Below are 22,880 nucleotides of genomic sequence, written 5' to 3' on the forward strand. Positions count from 1 at the left end.
ATAAAACAAATGGCAACTCATCCTGATGAGGATGTGGGCAAGGGGAACAGTACTCGGAAGTACAACCTTTTCAGTTCTTATGCAATCTGTGTGATGGGTCCTCAGGAAGCTGCGATATAGCTCGAGTTCAAACTACCTTTTGGGCATGTACCCAAAGGACCCTCTATCCTACCAGAGACATTTGCTCAACCATCCTCACTGCTGCTCTATCCAGAATAGGCAGAAATTGGAAAGAACCCAGCTGTCCATCGGTGGATGGACAGTGAAAATACTGTACAGCTGTTAAAACAAACGCATGAAATTCTCATGAGCTAGAAAAAGATCCCGAGTGAGTGAACTCAGGCTTCCAGAAGACCAACATAGCCATGTTTTATCTTACATGTTATGACTGCTCTTCTTGTCAACTTGACTACATCTGGAATTAGCTAAGGCTCACGCAGGTGGGCACACCCTGAGGGGTTTTTCTTGACTAGATCACTGAAGTCAGAGACCCACCTTAAATCTGGGCCATACTTCCAAGTGGCAGCTCATATAAAGGACGAGCAAGAAACTGCTTTTGCTTTTTGCCTGCTTGCCCTCACTCTTGCTGGCAGCTTCATTCCTGTATTGGTATTGGTCCTTACTTTTCTGGGATTCCAAGACAGTCATTATTGATCAAAGCTTATAAGGCACTCAAGCACTCAAGTGCTCGCTCTCTCTCTCTCTCTCTCTCTCTCTCTCTCTCTCTCTCTCTCTCTCTCTCCTCTCTCTCTCCACACACACACACACACACACACACACACACACACACACACACACACACACACAGTGGCCAAACTGAAGTAACAAAATAATTGTATGGTTGAGGGTCACCACAACATGAGGAGCTGTATTAAAGGATCACAACATTAGGAGAGTTGTGAAGCACTGATTTAAGACCCACTTCATAAGATAGAATTTATGCCTGACACTACTCAGTGGCCAAGAACTTGAGACTAGACAGGCCATGGGCCTAAGATAAACCCAAATATTTATTATGCTTCTGTTAAAGAAACTGCAATAAAGTGATTCCTAATAACATTCTACTGCCACCCATATATCAGTGTATCATATATCATTCAGCCATCGTCAGAGAAGCTGCTTCTTCAAGCACTTGGAAACTAACACAGGGACCCACAACTGGACAGTCTGAGGACAATGAGATTCTGGAGCACAGTCAGAAATGGATGTTGTCATCAAACCTTCCTGTTAAAGTTGGGGGCGGGAGGTGGGGGGAGGCACACAGAAGAGGACTCCGTGGGAAAGGCGTCTTCCAGATACAACAGGACTGAGGTACATAGTAAGAGTTTAGAGGCTATGGCAGCACACACAGAGCCTGCATAGTTAAGGTCAGACTGGGCCACAGTGCTGAGAGTGGGAAGTAGGCACGGGCTCCCACCCCTAAGCAAGAAGCTATCTGCTACCGACATCTGCCTGTGAAGGAAACACTGGTTTCTCCAATGGAGTATAGCCGGATATATTAGACATATTTCAGGATAGGTCTCAGGCCCTATAGCCAACATACAAAGAACTCGATGGTATTTTTGTCTTAAATTGCTTTTTTGAGTATTTTCTGTCTTCCTGGTCTTTTGTTGTATATTTTGGTTTCACTTTGTGTGTGAGCTTTTTATTTTGTTTGCTTATTTGTTTTTTAAGGGGGGGGGGGCTGGAGCTGGGATAGGTGGGGAGGCATAGAGGATCTGGGAGGAGGTGGGGGAGGGCAGAGCACAACCAGAATACAATGTATGGAGAAAAATATAAACCCCTGACAGTGCTGACCTCCACACTCATTTTCACACTGGAACTGTGTCACTGTGTTTTCGTGTTTATCGGTCTGAGTTGTGATCCTTTGCTTAAAACACCAGCTTTCTCCAGTACTTGACTCCTCAACGACTTCCTGGCCAATTCCAAAGGATCTTCCCATCTACATCTTACTTAGCACTGCAGCATCCCAGGCTCGAGTTCTGGAGAACACTAGCTGTCTGCCTCAGAACCGCATCTCCTTGCTAGGTCAGCCGAGGCCACAGTGTGGAGTCATGTCACAAACCTGCCCTTCAGCAATCAACTATGGTAGGGTGTGAGCACACAGGCTAGAAACGGGACCTAGCTAAGTCATGCTGCGTAAGTACTGTTTCAGTGGTCAGCTGGGCTAGACATCGGACTGTTCCCATTCTCCTTAGATGCTGTCTGCACTCTGTCTAGCGTCTCCTCACTCAGCCACAGGGGACATCTCCTCAGTCACTTGTCTGCCCAGGTGAACAATGGCCCGTTCTTTCTCCCCACAACTCCTGACTGCTCACACTTCCTCTCTGAGCTTCCTAGGCAACACCACTCCACATTTCTGCTTATTTTATAGCTACTGATCTTGGCTTTCTCGCTTCCCTGCAAGTGGGCATTTATTTTAGTACATTCCCTGGAAGGCACTATGTTTACAAGATAAATCTTTAAACACGGCAAATCTTTTGTCAATAAGCAGGGGCAGAGGTTGAAGAAGGCAAAAGAGGACTACATGATGGTCTCCAGAGATTAATGTAGAATGTGGTGGTATATAGCTATAACACCAGGACAGAGGAGTCTGAGGCAGCAGGATTACTGTGAATTCCATGATAATCTGGGCTGTTTAAAAAATTCAATCAACATGGTGATACATAATAAAACCAGTCTCAAAACTAAAAGAAACAGAAATCAATGTCCCAATATCTCAATCTCATTGTTATTCAAAATAGTGAGTGAAGACGCACACCTAATCTTTTATTTGGTAGTTTTTCTAACCAAATAATAGATTAAAAATCTCCAGGTAAGTGATAAAAAATTAGAACTTCATTTTAAGTGCTTCTCAAAGATAGAATACCAAGAAATGCTTGGGAAACAGCTCTCGATGTTTGTCCATGCAGAAGTCAGCTGTAAGGCTTCTCTATCGACCACCTGCACCAGCACATCTCACACAGTAAACTGAGTGGGTACAGAAATTCTTAAACTCCAGTCCAACAGGAATAAGGCGTTAAAACTGTCCACCTAGGGGTTGGGGATTTGGCTCAGTGGTAGAGCGCTTGCCTAGCAAGCCCAAGGCCCTGGGTTCGGTCCCCAGCTCCGAAAAAAAGAATAGGAAAAAAAAAACAAAAAAACAAAAAAAACAAAACTGTCCACCTAGGGTGTTTTCATAATCAGTGTAGATAGCTAAGTAGCTATTTAACTGCTTTGGTATGTATCGTTTCTGCAGGATTAAGATATAGAGAAATGTAAACTACTTTTGCAATGAACTGATAGACCTTCAATCTTGAAAAAGCTTTCTACAATTGCCCACTAAAATGATCCTATGGAATTAAACATGAACACTACCAAACAGTAAAATTTATTTAATATATAATCTATAATTCCCTCTTTAAGAACTTTAAAAGCTAACTCTAAAGTAAAATACAAATACAAAACAAAATTTAAAAATACTTTCTAAGGTACTCAGCATTTTAAAGAGTTTGAAAACCTTCTGTATCACTTAAATAATTAAGAATCTTCACCAAAACACTGCACCGTAACAAAATAGGTAAAGAACTCACCTCAATGATTCTTTGTATTAGAATGATTCCCAGAAAGTCCTAAAGGGCAGGCACGTTAGAGTAAGTAACAGCACCGTTATTTAAAGAATGACAACATTCAGCCTTTGAGCTTTCTTCACAAATAATTCTGGAAGAGCAAACGACTAAACCAGAACTTTAGATATGCACGTAACACAAATTTAAAACAGTCTGACCCACTCCACATTCCACTATATGAAATAATGCTGAGACACACAACTCAGGAGCTTTCCAAGGCTAGTTCCAAGGTCCGGGCTGTGTGGCTAGGTGTGCTGTGCACGCTGGGGAGTGCAGGAGGAGGACACTTTAGGTTACACAGAAGTCCTAGGCCAGCCAGGGCTATGAGGTGAGGGCACCACACAACTGAAGAGGGATAAACAAACAAGAGGCTATCGTTACCTTTGAGGGAACTGGGCAGTTTTGTCCTCATATCGAAGACGTATGAGATAGCAGCTTTTGGAATTTTTTTAATCTTCTTGCCTTAACTTTCCAGAATGTTGTGATTATAGGTATGCACATGCCCAACTAACTACAGCACTTAATAAATGTTCATGATGTGCTTGGATTAATGAAGCTGTGATTTTAAACATAACCTCTCCACTTTGGCAAACTTGTTAAAAAGGGTTGAGTCTTAGTTTTTTCAGTTTTGTTATATTCCAGTAAATTTTTATTGATCTTAAACCAGAAAAGATTAGCTGAACATTTTATACCTTACAAATTTTATTCAAACTCAGTATGTTCATTTAACATACACACAGATTTTTTAGCTGAATAATAAAATAAGTTTATTATACAAAGGTGGTATTTCATACTCTCTCGCTAGTTCAGTCAGGCTCACCGGTTGTAATTTACTGTGGAAATGTTATAGCTCTAAGAAATGTGAAGACACCCGCAGTTTGTAAGAACTGAGCGTTCGATTATGTCTTCTTAGTTCTATGACTTGGACCCAAACAGGAGAATTATGATCAAAGAGTTCAGTATCAGTGAACACCGTGAGTCTGTTTCAGTGCAGTGTAAATCCTGAAAACAAGTGAGACCTAACTAACTGATGGCAGAGAAGAGAAACAGTCACCATGACTTCATCGGCCACAGGAACTGACTGGGAAACTGTAACTTACAATGCCAAGTGAAATCAATGAATATGCAGGAAGAGAGGGAGCAGGCGTGAGGGATGGGGTGCCGCTGAGTTCTCTACACCCAGCTGGCATGGAAAGGACCACTCTAAAGCTACAGCCAACAACCAAAAGTTGCAGTTTAATTCATAAAATCGGAAATCCCATGTTTATAAAAAACTCAATATAAAATGGTAAACAAAATGATAATCCAAAAGTATAGCTTATAACTGAAGTTAGGATATTAATTCTATTTGTGTGTATGTGTGCTGCCTTAGGCATGCAACACAAGCTTCTTGATTTTTCTAAGTAATATATCAAATTTAGAAGCCAAGTGATTTCTAGTATGTATTTTATAGCTAGAAAATTCTTTTTAGAACATTTATTTTAAAAAGTGCATAACTGATACAAGATAGGCTTATCAAAAATTTCCAAAACTTGTTATATATTCACTTCCAATAATCTACAAATCTAATAAAATATAAAATGAATCAAATTCCAAAACTGTCTTCTGACCACTTAAAAACACCAAATATCTATTTAAAAAAATATAGTTTCAACTCAAACAAAAATTGATCTGAGTACTGGTTTTCTTTTTCTTTTCTTTTTTTCGGAGCTGGGGACCGACTGGTTTTCTTGAATACTGAATTCACTCTAAATGAACAAAAATGTACACACATTTTCTGGGTTTTAAGAGAAATACTTCGTTTGGCCTCATTAGAAAAGTTACCTCTAAAGGAATATATTAATAAATAGCACAAGTCTTCCTTAGTATCTAAATGTTCAGACATAAACATGAACTCCAATCCCTCCGAAAGTTTCCACACTGGTCCACAGGCCTCACAAACAAACACTTTGAAGCTGTTATTACTGCAGACTTTGTTTAAACAGCAAGGAGAGAACAACGAAAAACCCACAGGGCAGATTCTACCTAAGGATCAAGTAAGTCTACAATGCAAAAGAGATGGAATTAAGGCAGCTTTAACAGTGTCTAAAACTTACCCACCCAAAACAGGGCCACCATGGTAGAAGTCGCTCCTTGACAGGCTGGTTGTTTACAATGGAAGTCAAAGCCAGAACAAGCACTGACTGATGCAGTATCAGAATCGGTGCTTTTACTTCCGTGAATAAAAACTAGTGGTCACACAGCTCAACTGAGTGGGAGTCCATATGAATATGCACCTTACCAGACATGTTTACATTTACTGCCAAGGATGCCTTAGCAATTCCATGTCCTCGAAGTCAATATAATTGTTGTAAAAAAATCAACTGTGGTTCCGAATATCCATTCACAGTTGACCTCAGCAGTGTGTCTGATGTAGGAGACTGACTATCCGTGACAGGTAGAAGCATATGGTGGTCCTCAGTCCCAAGAGGAAGCGCTAAGGGTAGAGTCATATCAGAAGGCTTCACATCTAGCGTTTCTGACAAAGGACTTCTCTGTATGGAGTCTTGTTCACTTACAGCATGGTCATCTACACTGCAATCTGCATTTTTATCTGTACCTGAAACAGAAAGGAAAGCACACTGCCTTTAGCAATGTAAAACCAAACAACTGTCTGAGGTACACTGATCTACTTACAGGTCCTAGAGACTACAGTCAGCCTCCACACCCATGTGCAACCTGTTTCTCTCTCCCCAATGTGCCCGATTAACTCTGTACTGATACTATGGCACGTATCAAGAACAGGGTCAATCACAAAGACCACTACAAAAGTCTACACATCCTAAACACAGGTGAACTTTTCTCCTCTCCCTCACTAGAGAGCTCCCTCACTACCTCATCCTCCTCCCCGTGGCACCTGGTCCTCTCAGTCTTGTTTGGTTCTACTCGGACAGGCCTCCACTCCTCAACTGGGCTGTAAATCCTTGACGGTGAATGCTAAATTAAACTTCTCTAACTCCTTCCAAGTGCAGAAGGGCAACACAGTACACTGCCTTTATCGAGGAGGTCACACTAGCCAGTGGCTTCAAGTTTGCAGTACACAACTTATCAGAAGTGAGAAGCACTGTTCTCCTAGGAAATGAGCACACTGACTAGAGATGCACTTTGCCCTCACTGCATTCCTGGCTGTAACGTGTTGCTGCCACTCCAAGGTGCTGACATGACTGCAGCAGCCTTACTAGACAGCTAACGGTGCTTTGCTTACATTAAGTTGCAATTCTCTGTAGTCTGCAGTTTAACCAGTCAAGAAACAACCCGAGCTGTCTTGTCTCAGTGACTCGTCAAAATGTCCTCTGCTGCAATGACCCCACCCTGCCCATCTCTACCCCTGGAACTCTTCTCTCTTCAATTTCTGTAACAATAAATCTTCTCTCCTGACAGCCCTCCTCCCTTTTAGAGACTGTCATTATGGAGTTTAAGTTACCAATCTGCTTCCCCTCAGCATGCTGAGTACGCGACTGCAGGCATGTGCTACCATGTCCAGGTTAACGTAAGACCACTCTAATGCTTCAGAAGAAACATCTTCTTTAGTGCCTCTGCATTTATGAATGTTCTACAATTTCAATATAGTCAGATCTCTGACGTCACATCCAGGTTTTAAGGTCTTAAGAGAACCAGGACTATACCCTCCCTCTTCAACTTCATATGGCCTGCAGCTATGTGTATCCCAGAGGTATTAAATGAACTGCTGAAGAGACGCACTGCAGTTTTCAGATGTCTCTACCTTAACCCTTACAACTAAACTCACACACACACACACACACACACACACAGACACACACACACACAGACAGACAGACAGACAGACAGACAGACGTACACACACACAATGAAGCATGTGTATGTATAAAGTTTGGTGCTGGTTACAGTACTTGGAGCCTCACGCATGCTGGATGAGCATCCTATCACACCTGCTGAGTCTCGTCCTAACTTGTGATTCCTTTCATCCTGGCAGACCGTCACGCTAAGTGCAGTAAATCAATCATCTATGTTAAGCCACAAGCCGATAAGTCTGCAGTCTGGCTTCTTACACTAACAGAACGGTTCTGAGCTTCCAAGGCTCTATTTCCTTCCACATTTGAATATTCATGAGCGCTCTTTCTTCCTAACTACAGTAGTCCTCCTCAGTCACCCAGACTGCATTATGGACAATAAGATTTGCTTGCTTAAATCTTCTTTCATTTTTGAAACTACTCAGAAGTCATGCTTTTTGTTTGTAGTTTGCTGAGACACGGACCACTTATGTAGCTCACCTTGAATAACAATTGTCTTTCTTGTCTCTTAAGTTACAGAATTACAGGTATGTGATATGTGCCACCATGCTTTGTGGCAAATCAGATTTTTAAAGGAGGAAATAGTTAAGGTATTTTATTACTATTTTATGTGTGGTGTACCTGGTGCCTGGGGGCTGGTAGAGGAGGACACTGGAACCCTGAGACTAGAGCTACAGACAGCTGTGAGCTGCCATGTGGGTGCTGGGACTCGAACCCAGGTCCTCTGGAAGGGCAGCCAGTGCTCTTAAATGCTGAGCCATCTCTCCAGACCCTGAATAGTTTAAATTTATTTTATTTTAATTTTTATGAAGTTCATTATTTCAAAATCGGTAGAAAAGGGGATCTTCTGTAAATTATAAAGCTACTTTTTTATATGTTCATACCTAAGTTTTTGTTATGTTTTCTAAAAACCACTTCATTTTAGTTATTTATTTGCTTGCTTATTTATTTATTTGTGTGTGTGTTTAAGTGTGTCAGAGGACAACTCTCAGGGAACAGTTCTCTGATGGTACCTGAGATCTGGGAATAGAATCTAGATCATCAGGCCTGAGCACAGCTTCTAGCGCTGTTTTGCTGGGAATTATTTGGATTGTTTTTTGAGACAAGGCTTCCCCATGTGGCTCAGGCTTGCCTGCAACCAGCTGTGGGGCCATGCTGGCCTTTGGGATCCTTCTGGGACCACTCCCTGCGCATTGAGATTCAAAGCATGTACCACTCTAGCTCCCTATCTCTACTTTAACATAGATCTAATCAAACTGTTGAAATGTGTATCTCGGCCTGTCAGGACCAGCACCAACGGAGAGGGACATGTTTAGCACACATGTGCTCTTACCAGAATGGACCTTTGTTTTATGCTTCTTTAAGTTTTTAATGTCAGTGTAAGAATTTCCACATAATTCACAGATAAATGGTCGTTCTCCTGAAAAACAAGGTAAGAACTTTAAAAACTTAAGTGTTTAAAGAATTGCTGGCTGACACAAAACTATCAAATGTTGATCAAAATAAAGCAAACATTCTTTAATCACTTAGTTATGACTGTGAGATGAGAAACCCTATACATATAGGTATACTACTTTATAATTAGTATAACCCAATTTGGGGTGAAATTAAGGACTTTCATTATCTGGAAGTCTCAAAAATACTCTATTCTTACCTCACAGATGAGGAAATCTAAGCAATACTGAGGACAGTCCACAATATAATTATTCTCAAATAAGAATGGTTCAGGCCGGGGACCTAGCTCAGCGGCGGCTGCATGCCTAGCGTAGGTAAAGCTGAGCACACTCCCCAGACCATGGGGCCAGGAGATGACTGAAGAACCACTTAATGTGTTACCCCAAAACCAAGAAACATGAGGACACCGAGCTGGCCGTGAGTTTACCAGGCCCCTTTTAGTATTTACAACATTTGGATGAGAATTATGAAATGGATTAAGAAAATGTGAACAGTATCTCTAAAATGTAGTTTTCCTTTAAATTTAATATTCAACATTTTCTTCATACTATTTACATACATTACATGCTATAACAAACATGTTGATAACAAAATCCATTCCTAAAACTTTCACATAAGAACCCTATTTTATAATTTTGATGGTATATCTATTCAGTCTAATGCAAATGTTTTCATTTGGAAATGATGGATATCTGGCACAATCCTTAGAAAATCTACACAGTTCTTAGCCAAATTTAAATTGTATTCTAAACAACTAAAAAAATAATAACAAAAGAAATGAACAAATAAAAAAGCTGATATTTATACATTAAAAACTTGTTATCACTAAGTTATATTAGATACTAGATATTCCACAATGGTTTCAAAGTCAAGGTTTATGTACAAAGGAATTAAGAGAGAACAAAAACGGTGCGTTCTCCCTAAACACAGACCTGTATGGGATCGAAAGTGTTTGTTGAGCTCTCCTGAGGAGATAAAACTTTTCCCACAAATACCACATATGTATGGTTTTTCACCTAGATGGGAATAAAAGACAGCGGAGTGGTGTACTATACCAGTGTAATACTTATCAGTTACAAGAGATCTACAGTAAGCTTTTACAATTACCATCTATATGAGAGCCTTCCTATGATGTATCTTAGAGGCATCCAAGTAATGATCTATTAATTCATTCTACTTATCTAAATTGGTACTTTTCACACACTAAAACATTATTTCTGCAAATGTCTCTCCTCTCATTAAAGAGATGACCTGGGTAAACAATTTGATTCTTATGATTAAAAATGTCAAATTTAAGTGACATTTCAAATCTTGCTATCTACTTTATTGTTCAAGGAGAATAAAAACATTAAAGGAAGATCATAGCCAACAGCCCACTTCCAAAAGAGACTCTAACCAGTACACTTTGTTTTCAAAACTTCTAATTTGCATCTGACACATCTGTCTTGAGTTCCAGATCTTGGAATGTCTATGCAAAAGAAGACAGGTTTCTTGCCTAAGCCACCTCCCACTTAACTCCCCTTTCACATTCTTACAAGAGACAAATTCTCAAAAAAGGCTAACTAGTCATAAAAATATGGCTCAATTTGTATATACTTTCAGAATTCTCTTACTTTAATAAGCTAATAATAAGCTAATGATAAAATTTTCACCTACCTTGTATTATTCTAGAAAATGTCGGACTCAATCTAATGGTTATGTGAAAATCCTGAATTAGCTTCAAAACTACCAATGTAGATATCTAAAAAGTCTACAGTCTACCCTTTGAAAAGGCCCAATTCCTACCTTTCTTAGCTACAACCTTGTTACAGGCAACCTCAGCAGTAAACTCTCACCTGTGTGTTTCCGAGAATGAGTGATGAGAGAGCTAGAGACAGCAAAGGCCTTTCCGCAGGTGTCGCACACGTAAGGCTTTTCTCCAGTGTGCCTGCGGACATGATAGGTCAGGGTGCTGGCCTGGGCAAATCTCTGCCCACACCTATCACAGACATATGGCTTTTCTCCACTGTGTTTCCTGTTAGTAAATATAAAGTGACACAGCAGTAAGTAAAGCAATCCAGAGGCCATGTATACAGCAAGTATTCCTTACATAAAATGCTCTATTTCATGTAGCATTTTACTTCATCTCTGCGAGGGAAAACTACATACTTAGCCCGGCAGTGGTGGCTCATGCCCAGACGGGTGGATCTCTATGATCCAGGACATCCAGGGCTACACAGAGAAACCCTGTCTTGAAAAACAAAAACAAAGACTACATATTTAAATTCAATAGTTGTTTGTATGTAAAATACCACTGAAAAAATACTTTTAAGGTATCAAAATATCAGCAGTTCTGAAATGAGTTCAAAAACATTTTCCATCAACACTCTACAGCTGTTTTGGGGTTTCTGTTGCCATGGTAAATATAACCAAAGCAACCTGGGGAGGAGAGCTTATTTCGGCGTTCACTTCCGTCCGTGAGGGAAGTCAGGGCAAGAACCTGAAACAGGAACTGAAGCAGAAGCCAGACAACTGCTGCCTACTGGCTTGCTCAGTCTGCTTTTGTGTCCACCCGGGACCCCCTGCCCGGGGTGGCACAACCACGGTGAGTCGAGGCCTCTCACACTAATCCATCAGCAACCCAATGGAGGTCTTCTCTCAAGCAAGATTCCCTCTTCCTAGATATGTCTAGGTTTATGTCAAAACTCAAAACAACCAGCACAGTAGTTATCACTGAGCCCCCAATACAGCAATTATTTTGCTAATCCATCTTCCTTGTCAAAAGTTCTTCCTCAAACTACTAGCACCTTCTTATGCACCTTTATGGCCAGCTGACAGTTGCTTTGCATTTCACTGAGAAAAAGTAAAAAAATTTGGGCCAGTGAAGTTGGCTGCATAAAGGTGCCTACGGCCATCTAAGTTTGATCTCTGAGTTCCACACTGTGGAAGGAGAGAACCAGCTCCCTTGGGTTGTCCTAAGGCCTCTACAGGCATGCCATTCATAGTGTAGATATATACAAATGTATACAAAAGTATTATTTAAAGAGAGAAAAGTTCCAAATCATAGCACCCTGTCTATAGCATCTGTACCTATATACCTTGTTCTTTTTCTGTCACTTGAAGGGTCAATTCCACTAAAAATAAATCACCTAACGCCGGGTATTAACAGTTTGAATCAAGAATGTTGCTTAAAGGCCAAATGCCAATGGCTTGGTTCCCAGGTAGAGGTAGTATTAGGGGTGGAAACTTTAGGAGGCTTGGCCTGACTTGCTTCTAACTAGACCTCACTTCCTAAAGAAACAGGTCACAGACTGTACCTTTGTCTCCAGCCCCTCTTCAACCTCTGCTTCTTGACTGCCACAAGATGAGCAGTGGATTCCACCATACCTTCTCTGTCTTATTTGTTTGCCTTATCAATGGCCCAGGAGCTATGAGGCCAGGAGAGCATGGACTGAAGCCTTGAGACCTGCCTGCCAACACAGGCCTTCCTTCTTAGGATAACTGCCTCATAGTGACAGCTGGGGACATGGAAAAAAGAAGGGTGCCAGGGATTCATTCACTGTGACTGTGTGAACTAGATAAAGTTTAGAGATGCAGGTTAGAGACGTTCTAGAAGACTCTAGCAGAGCTTGGTGGGCCATTCAGAAGACCATCATTCTGATAGAAATAGGAATGATGGCAATGATTCCAACACTCATGACACTAAGGCAAGAGCATTAAAAGTTTGAAGTCGGCTGGACTACAACGTTTAGAAAGGGGAGTCGGGGAGGGAGAGAGAGAGAATAGACTATGTCAGTAAAGACAGTGCTCCTGAGTTCTAGAAGGAAACAATGCTACTGGGAACTGAACTTGAGAACAATTTTTGCATTCTGGCAAATACCTTGTTTACATTTTATCCATGCCCTGAGGCTCTGAGCTGGGTTTAAAGACTTAACTATCTCAGGGGAAGAAATGTCACGGCTGCATGGTACACAGATGCTATGAGATTACTGACTACTTTTAGCCAGATTTACAGTGAGCAAACGCTAAGTGGAAATTTCTGAAGGACCTGGAAGTTTGGCTAAAAGAGAAGTACAAGTGAAGTTGGGAGCAAGGAAGGCACGGCTGAGGAATATTTAGCACATGAAAAGTGAGCCAATGGGCGGGGAATGCAGCTCAGTGGTAGAGCAATAGTCCAGCAAGTTGGAGGCCCAAATTTTAGTTCCTGGCTCCACAAAGCAAACCAAACAAAAAACAATGGTATATCCTTGTTATCCAATCTCTCAGGAAGTAGAGGTAGAAGGCTTTGGGGTATGTGACCAGCCTGGGCTACACAGCAAGACCCTATCTTAAACAAACAAAAAAGGTAGAAAACTAGCCAAATCCTAATCAAGTGATAGGGTGTGAGAAGTAAATTCATTTGCGAAAACGTACTAAGCTCCTTGCCCACATACTCTGCTTCCATGTGCTTGGTCCAGGGTCAGTCCCACAGGCACTCAGTCTACTGTGGCCACAGTTCATGAGGCAGGGCTACTACTTCCCCTGGAAGAGCTACCCATCAGAGCAATCAGGGAGAAGACAGAGGAGCCATGCAAGGAAAGCTGGGCCAAGACGCAACAATGAGAGTCTCAGGAATCAGTTCCTTAACCAGGTCTCAATACCTAAAATATCACCTTCTCTAATTCTCTGATTAAGTCAGAACCACTACCCCACAATCACCTTTGAACAGTTACACCGGGGAGTGTGCCTTCCACAAATGGACATTTGGGATGTATCTCAGATCCAAACTATATTCTACTGCTGCAGAGGTTCAAGTACACATCACATGTGAATGAATGCACTCAGCCATTTCTAAGATTCTCCAGCCAGCATAGCTTCAGGACCTCTCAAAATCTGGGTCTAAGCTAGGCCTTTAACCCCAGAACTCCAGAGGCAGAGACAGGTGGGTCTCTCTGAGGTGAAGGCCAGCCTGGTATACAGAGTCACTTCTAGGACAGCCAGGGCTACACAGAGAAAGCCTATCTTGAAACAAGAAGAACAAAAAAGTCCAAGTCTAAGGTCTCAGAGATTTGGGCAATTCTTACAAAAATCAGAACATAATTTACACAAATTCCACAGTACAATTCCCATTCCAAAGGTGAGCAGTGAGAAAATGCAAGGATGAGAGCCAGGTGGAAACCTGGGGGACAAGCATCTAACTCCATGATCATCATCATGTCATATGAGGCTTGCCCTTCGTGCTGTATGCTCATAGAAATGCACTCCTCATTAGACTGTATACTTAACTAATGTAAAGGTCAAAGAACTCATTTCCTTTTACCTTGCATGAATCTTGAGATTGCTAGAAGTTGCAAACTGTAAATTGCACACATCACATTTATAGGGTTTTTCCTCACCATGATGCATGCGACTATGGAAGACCAGCTGGCATTTCTGAGCAAATCCTTTATCACACAGTTCACATTTATATGGCCTTTCCCCTAAAAGAACAATAATATTTGTATTAGGCAGATATTAGGAACAATATTATATTAGGAAAAAATCCTAAAGTCATAAGCTCTTAAGGCTTTTAAGAGTGCCAACAGTACTGGTTTTTATTTTCGGAAAATGATATAACTTCAAAGTATCAAAAGCAAATGGGATGTCTTTCAGGACTACTGAAAACACTAGGAGCAAAGAAGTTAATCAAAACAGGGAAAGGTGATCAGCAAGAAAAATGTATAAAATATAAACCTAAGTGCACCAATGGACACTCATACTTTGCTAGCAGAAAGTCATGCAAATCAGAGGTAAACAGAAGAGCTGAGAAAGAATGTTCAAAAACCAATGAACTCTAGGAGCATGTAATGGGAAGGGTTGGTAATATGTGAAAACTGGCCTGAGTTTTAGTATTTAACTCTGTTAAACATTTAAAAAACTAAAACCAAGGCAGGTGTAATGGCGTACTTCTGTAAGCCTAACTACTCTGGAGATTGAGACAGGGGGATTGCAGATTCAAGGTCATTTTCAGCAACACAGCAAGACACTGTCTCAAAATAAAAAAAGTCACACTGGGAAGGGGGAAGGGCTAGCCTAGTGGTCGAGTGTTTACACAGCATGTTCAAGACCCTAGGTTCAATCCCCAGCAGGGGTGGAGGTTAGGACCAAGTTTACACTTATTATGGAGAGAAAAGGATGTAAAGACCTGACGCACTAGAACTTAAAATGTCAATTATAACAAAGCTGTTAAATACTTGCTTACAATTACAAACACAATTTTAGGATTCCAATGTTAAAACCTTTTACAGGTAAAGAATATGGCAAACTTTGTTCATAAGCAATGCATGTTGTATGCTACTGTGATCTGTATGTGCTAGAGATACAACTTAGTAGAACTAACTATGTGTGCTCACTTGGGGCCATGGCTTCAATTCCCAGTACAAAACAGAACAGAAAGCACAAACACTAACCCACCCCCACAGGAAAACAGAACAGCACGCCTTCCCACAGAGCAGCCTTACCTGTGTGAGTCCTCACATGAGTTTTCAGCTGGTTGCACTGGGTAAACGCCTTTCCACACAAGTGGCAGACGTACGGCTTGACTCCTTTGTGTATTCTCATGTGCCTTCGAAGGCTGCTGGCTTCTGAAAACACCTTCCCACACGTGTTACACATTGGCTTGGCCTTGGAATACCTTGGGTCCAGCTCTTCCCCGGCGTTCTCCAGCTCATATGGACTCTTTACACTGGCTATGTTAGACATGGAGTGTTCTTTCAGGGCACAATGTGACTGTGATTTTCGACGTTTCCGTTTGACTGTAACAGTTTGCACAATATCTTGTGCAGGAAAAGTATTCTCCACAACTGAGGTCAACTCAAGTTCTGAAGTGTCATTTCCTTGAATGACTTGTTCTACTGCAGGTGGGGACAACTTGTTCGCATCCAGGAATAACTCGACAGACGCACTCTCTGAAACACCACTGTGGTGTTGCAGTGCTTTAGCTCGCCCTGGGTTCTGGGAATTGAAGGCCTTTTTCTTCTTTTTACTTTGAGACGATTTCTTTGTCAATACCCGTTGTTTAGGGTTTGCCTGAACTGAGTCTGTGGAGACTTCTGATTTCTCCCGATTGTTATAATCTCGAAGAGTAAGAAGACAGGTCTGTTGATTCAACTCGATGTTCCCAGTAATACTAGATATTTCTGTAGAAGAGGGACTAGCAATGAAGGCGAAATCCTCCATCTTTATTTTACATTTTGTTACTACCTCTTCTACTTTGAGATAGTCAGCAGCCTGGTGGATTTCCTTAACATTCCAACTGAAGGGACACAAGACCAAATGACAATGTTCTGATCAAAACAAACTGGAAAGAGCTGTACATACTCAAATGCCTCTTACAGATCTAATAAAGCACAATGCCTGACAGTTTTAAACTAATTAACAAATGTGTAAAATGTAACTCAGTCAGAATGTTTGAGCAGGTATCTCCAGTTTTATGATACTGGAAAGATGAAAAGAATGCAGAGTAACAGAATGTTGTATTTTCTAGCTGCTTAGAAAACAGTAACAAGGCTGGAGAGATGGCTCAGCAGTTAAGAGCACTGACTGCTCTTCAGAGGTCCTGAGTTCAAATTCCAGCAACTACATGGTGGCTCACAATAAGGGGATCTAATGCCTTCTTCTGGTGTCTGAAGACAGCTACAGTGTACTTATAGATAATAAATAAATAAATAAATAAATAAATAAATAAATAAATAAATATTTTTAAAAAAGAAACAATAACAAACAAAAAATAGTTGAATTTAAAAGCAACTGTTGGGTAGTCAGAAAGCAGGCTCAGCAGGGAAAGGCATTAGGTGTGAAAGCCTAAGACCCAAGGACCCCACTCCAGAAGGCACATGTCTGTTTCCAGCACTCTCCTGCAAGATGTGAGGGCAGAGACAGGCCAGCTAGCCAAGAGAGCTGTACAGCAGCAGAAACAAGACCCCACCTCAACAAGGTGAGAAGAGAAATGAGTCCCCCAAACTGATCATTGACTTCTTCATGCATGCAGTACACATGTTTGCGTCTGCACTCAAAAACACACACACACATTTGTTTTCTTTTGAGACAGGGTATCACTATGTAGCTTTGACTAACCTGAAACTTCCCATGTAGACCAGGCTGGACTCAAACTCCCCTGGGATTAAAGGCACACCATGCCTGGCTAATTTTTTTCTTTCTTTTAAACCTTGTTGGCAATACCCTGCTTCCTCCTATCTTCTCTGAGGCTTTTTCAGAAGCCAATCAACTTTTCTGGATGGCAACAAGAGTTCAATAAAAACTATTTCCTGGGCTGGAGAGATGGCTCAGCGGTTAAGAGCACCCGACTGCTCTTCCAGAGGTCAGACTGCTCTTCCAGAGGTCATGAGTTCAATTCCCAGCAACCACATGGTGGCTCACAACCATCTGTAAAGAGATCCGATGCCCTCTTCTGGTGTATCTGAAGACAGCTACAGTGTACTTATATATAATAAATAAATAAATCTTTAAAAAAAAAAAAAAGAAATATGAGACAAATATAAAATAATGATTTAAAAAAAAAAAAAACTATTTCCTAATCCTCCCTTCTGCCCTGGGAGGTACCTTTAACTATGTTTCTCAAGCTTTACTGTGAATATGAATTGTGGAGGGGTCTTGTTAATGAAAACTGAAATTCAGCCATCTATGAGAAAGTGCCAGAAGCCTGCAACAGTTATGCACTCCCTTCTAAGAAAGGTGCTCCAGTATGTTCAAGTCAATTTAAGATTTTTTTTCCACAAATAGTCAATGGAGAAAGAGAGAGCAGGTGGAAGGCAGGTGGCTTGTGTTTGCAGTCTAGCACTCTGGGGACTGTATTGAGACCATCCTCAGCCACGCAGTGAGTTTCTGGTCAAACCCACACAGTGAGATCTTGTCTCAAAACAAAAATAAAAAAGAAACATAAAAATTAAAAACTCTCCCCAAACCGACTGATCTGCAATTAGTATTAAATACTCTGCATTCTTCAACCAGAGGCATTCAACTCGACAAACTGTTCATCAATTATTTACCAAATTTTAATAATTGTGGGAGATTAACTTATCTCTGCTCATAACTCCAATGAGACAATTCTAAAACATGAATAGTTCCTTCTCAGAAAAACCAACGGGTGTTTTGATTCTAGCATGAATCAGAAGTATATTTCCGTAATAAGCTGCCAGCCATGAGGAAAGAATCTTAATTGTGTACACGCATACATCTGTAGAGATGGTGTGGAAAAGGATGTGCATGAAAAATATTAATAGTCCTAATCAGAAGGTGGCAGAATTTCATGGGTGTTTTCCTTTCTAAGTTTCCTCTAAGAAATGTGGAACTAAAGAGGGCACAGAGTGAAGAAGATAAAGCATAAAGTAAACAGATGTTTGTTGCACAGTGGGGGCTTCAAATAAGTTTTCACGCACTCTGTACAGTACAAATATTGTTACTATTATCTCACTTTTATGAGGAGATTAAGGATCAGAGAGGTCTTATCAAAGGAGACGGACGATCAGCCAGTCAGAAGGATACAATTCCAATGTCAATTTTTTTTTTCTTTCAGTAAGTTTTGCTGGCCTGGAACTCAAAGAGATGAATCCCAAGTTCTGGGTTAAAGGCATGTCCCTCCACAACCAGCCTATAAATCTGCTCTACCAGCCAATACTCTACTTGTGTTCGTGCTTCTATTAAAAATAAAGGAAAGGAGGCAAGCATAATGTGACTGGATTCTTTTTGGTTTTGTCCTTTCTACCATTTCTCCTACAACTAAGAACATAGTACTATTAGCCTAATTTTTATATATAGGATGTATTATAAGACTCTGAAGAACCTACTTACTATTAAAGGGGCAGCAGTAAGCAACTGTTGACATAGTAGTATGTGTATGTTCATGTGCACATGTGCATGCAGATGCAGGTGTATTTGTGCATGGAAGTCACAGATAGCTCTGCGTGTCTTCCTATGTTGCTCTTCATACCTCATTATATGAGACAGGATCTCTCACTGAGCTTAAAGCTCATAGATTCTGCTGGGTTGGCTGGCCGGGCTGGTGGGCTGACTGGCTGGCCGGCGGGCTAATGAGCTCCACGGAACCACCTGTATCCACCTTGGCAGCACTGGTATTACACAAATGCTTTTATATCGTGGCTGAGGATCTGACATCAGGTCCTCATCCTTTCAGGGCAAGCACTTGACCAATGCACCTCTGGAGCCCAGCCGTTCAGAGCCTTATGAGAAGCATAGTAATGCCTCTGGCTTCATTTAAACTTTGGATAGGTTAACAACAGTAACAGACTTATTGTTAGTCATAGTCCCACGAAGTTCCGTCTCAGTATCAGAGTCCTGCACATCCCCATTTCATGTGAGCAATAGAAGGCACTAGGCTATGAGGTCATGTGAGCAATAGAAGGCACTAGGCCATGAGGTCAGAGGTGGCTCTTTCTGCATACCTTAGAAGATCCTAGGTGTGAGAAAAGGCCTAAGGGACACCAAGACCGAACGTGGTGGGAAAGGAAAATCCACTTACAGTTCAGGATTTGTAAAATTAAAAAAGAGGTTTTTTTGGGGGCGTGGGGCAGTGAATAAGTTTGTCAGACAGAATTCTTTACCTTAATGTGTTTTGTTTGTTTGTTTGTTTTTGTTTTTTTTTCAAGACAGGGTTTCTCTGTGTAGCCCTGGCTGTCCTGGAACATGTTCCATTTGCTCAGGCTGGCCTCAAATTTACAGGGCCTGCCTCTGCCTTTCACCACACAGCTTTAATGTGGTTTGTTTTTCTGTTTGCTTTGTCTTCTTGTCTTTGTGCTTACCAAACATCTTTTCATCCTAAACAGAGCTACTCAAGCTATAGTGTGTGTGTTTGTGTGCTGTGTATCAACACTGAAAATTAGTGTGGAGAGCAAATGGGAAAAATATGAATCTATTTTAGCTCTAAAGATTTTGACTAGACTTTATAACTGAATAAAAACGTGTACTTTACCTGTCGAGATTTAAAGTTCCTGTATATATAAACTCCAACAGTTTCTGAAATCCGTCAGCCTTCACCTGACTCTGATCAAGAAAAACATTGTTCTCAGAAGTGCTTCTGTAGATCGCACCAAAATACTCACTAAAGGAGGCAAGCACATTCCTATGCGCCTTGAACTGGAATTCTCCAATCACTATGGTACAGTCACAAAGAAATCCTGCTTCTCGTTGTTTATTCAGTCTCTCTAAAAGGTGCTCACAGTGGTGTGAATACTGCATTTTGGTATCAGAATGGTATTTTACCCTTGATCTAAAAGACAAAAAGAAACAGTGAATTGATAACCATAAGCTCTCATCAAACACTCACCCATGCAGAAGTAAGGGAGGGTGGAGAAGGGACAAAAGACTAAACGAAGAACACAGCTCCCACTTCGTCCCCAACGTCGTCCATAAGCCCCATAGAACACTCGTAGCGATTAAATGCTTTTCTTTGTTTTACAGCACTAGAACATTAATGCAATAAACGGCAGTGAACAAAACCTATGTCACCAGTTGTAAAGAGGGCGGTAAAATTCTAAGCCTTTAGAGTTGACCCCTCAAACTTTCAATCTCCAACAGACATCTTCACCTGAAGGTGCTTAAACAAATAAACTAAGAAATGACTCCTTGAAACAGAGGACAAGAACATGATACGAGTTGTTTTCATTGCTCTCCTATCGCTGAAACCTGTAGGCTGAGATGGTGAGGTTCCAAGCGCAAGGCAAGTACTTGCAAGGGGGCGGGAACGCCCGGACTAGACAAGTCAAAGGTTCCATCTCTCTGGAGGACACACCCCTTGCCCGCTGCAAGCCGGGCAGCAACGGAGGGTGACAGTCCCAGCCAGTCTTCCCCAGCCTCCGCTGCCCTGCCCTCCCAGCTCGCACTCCCGCGAGTTCCCACGGCACGGGCCATGACTATAGCCACCGCGGAGGTTGCCTCTCCCAGGACACCCTCCTTCGCCCCGAATCGCGCTCGATCTCCGAGGCACCAGGCCACATAAGACCCCGGGGTCCCAGAACGGAGGGACGACAGGCCAGGAGGAGGGCGGCACTCACCCGTATCCGCCCAAGGGAAACAGTTTCTTCACTCTCTCACCGCCATCTTGGGAGGACGTCACCGCGACGCTCCTCCTCTCCCTGCCTCCTCCGCCGTCGCGTCACGTCCGGATGTGTGGTCCATGGGGACACCGGAGATAGGACTCTAGGTGTCCACTAGGGCCGGCGAGCTGGGTCTCTGAGCCCTGACTTCCCGGCATGCCCAGGTCTCCGGATCACACCTCACTGCTGACTTACATCCTGCGCCAGACGCTCACTTGTCAGCCCACCGCTGTCGGCCCAGAATCTGGGCGGAGACCCGGCTCAAGTGCACAGCCGGCCTCTCCAGGAACCGCGCTGCGCGCTGCATGCTGGGAGTTGTAGTTCTTTTTCTCGCCTGTCATCCTGTCTTCATTAGCGCCCCTCCAGTGGAGATGACTGCGTTGTGCACCCTGGTTCTTGACCGTGGTGGGTGGGAGGGATATGCTTAAGTCGAGACCAATCACTCCTTCCTCTTTTGCATATCCGAAAGCTCTTGGGACCCCCAGAGTTCTGTTTGAGCCGGCACACCGAAACTCATCTTCCAGAATGCCCTTACCTGGTGACAGAGGCTGAGATGCAGGAAAGCAAAGCAAAGCAGCAGGGCACACTGGGCATGCGCAACGTGAGAGGAAGGTGGGCTTTCTACCGGAAAAGGTTTTCCTGCTTCTGACCCAGAATAATTTTAGCACAATTATTTACCTCGAAATCAGAGTTAGTGCAGTAAAGGGAGAAGAGCAAAGTTATCGCTGCGCTATACAAAAGCGTCAAAAAGTTTTGATGTGTTCGTGCAGATTCTTCCCTAGAACCTGCGGACGTCATAAATATTAAAAAGCACAACTGAAACGTTTGTTGTTAAAAGTCATATTTCTGGACTTAAAAATGTTGAAGCTACTTTTTATATTTCTGAGTATAAATTTCCTTTTAATTCCACCTTTTTGTCAAATTTTCGATAATGTGTTAATTCTGAAATATTTAGTGAACTTGACATATAAATTAAGAATAAAATTTACCACTACCCGAAGACTACGCATGGACAGACCCATGGCTCCAGCTGCATATGTAACAGAGGATGGCCTTGTTGGGCACCAATGGGAGGGGAAGCCCTTGGTCCTGCAAAGCTGGAGCCCCAGTGCAGGGGAATGTCTGAGCAGTGAGGCAGGAAGGGGTGCGTGGTTGGGTGGGGGACCACCCTCATAAAAGAAGTGGGAAGGGATGGGATAGGGAGCTAGCTTATGGACGGGAAACCGGAAAAGGGAATAATATTTGAAATGTAAATTTTAAAAATCCAGTAAAAAATAATAAAATAAAATAAAATAAAATAAAATAAAATTTAGCCTGGCATGGAAGGGAAAATGGAAACTCCAGAGGGAAAAACTGAACACAGAGATGCTCCAGAGCATAGAGCTAAGAGAAAATGAAAGGAAAGTCTTCTAGGATCAGCAGCAACCTACCTCATCAGTTCTTTTTGTTTGGTGTTTTCCTGTCTGTTATTGGTTATAAAAATCGTGTTTCCGCCCGGTTTCGAACCGGGGACCTTTCGCGTGTTAGGCGAACGTGATAACCACTACACTACGGAAACCTGGCTGCCTCCTCTTGCTGAAATAGTTCCTCTTATGTTCTCATGCATGCTTCACAAGTTTTAAAATTCATGCATTTTTCAACGAGGAAAGAAAGAAAGAAAGAAAAAAAAGTAAACTGAACAGAGCACAGTTAACTGACTGAACAGTGCTGAAACTATTTCAAAAGTTTGAACTTGTTCTCTCCCTCTCTCTCCGGCTGGAGAAGCCTCAGCACGCCAGAGACTGTGAAATGGAGCAGAACCGTGCTTCAGCCGTTTTCTGGTGGGAGGACGTATAAATTACCTTTCCCCATCCTGCTTCGAAATACCTGCCAAAGCTTCTAATTTGTGTACTTTTTAAAAACCCTAAGGGACGCGCGAAATCAGACACCAAGACGCT

General features: G+C 42.0%; 1 protein-coding gene and 1 non-coding gene across 5 annotated transcripts; both read right to left on the reverse strand.

Moving 5' to 3' along the window:
- Positions 1-4,225: 4,225 nt before the first annotated feature.
- Positions 4,226-22,526, reverse strand: Mynn (myoneurin). 4 transcript variants are annotated; one of them, NM_001399703.1, is made up of 8 exons: positions 20,902-21,528; positions 19,951-20,117; positions 15,334-16,127; positions 14,154-14,313; positions 10,711-10,889; positions 9,808-9,891; positions 8,754-8,840; positions 4,226-6,207 (listed from the first exon to the last, which is right to left on the reverse strand). In NM_001399703.1, exons 3-8 carry the CDS (start codon positions 16,049-16,051, stop codon positions 5,945-5,947), a joined length of 1,491 nt encoding a protein of 496 aa, NP_001386632.1. In that variant the 5' UTR covers positions 16,052-16,127; positions 19,951-20,117; positions 20,902-21,528; the 3' UTR covers positions 4,226-5,944. The 4 variants fall into 4 exon arrangements, with proteins under 4 accessions (NP_001386632.1, NP_001386631.1, NP_001012178.1 ...); NM_001399702.1 differs by having other exon boundaries at positions 19,821-20,117; NM_001012178.2 differs by lacking the exon at positions 9,808-9,891.
- Trnav-aac1 (transfer RNA valine (anticodon AAC) 1) lies at positions 22,429-22,501 on the reverse strand. Its single transcript has one exon. It is a non-coding gene; the product is annotated as a tRNA-Val (tRNA).
- Positions 22,527-22,880: the final 354 nt, after the last annotated feature.

Source organism: Rattus norvegicus, chromosome 2 (assembly GCF_036323735.1).
Source record: "Rattus norvegicus strain BN/NHsdMcwi chromosome 2, GRCr8, whole genome shotgun sequence".
Lineage (NCBI taxonomy): Eukaryota > Metazoa > Chordata > Mammalia > Rodentia > Muridae > Rattus > Rattus norvegicus.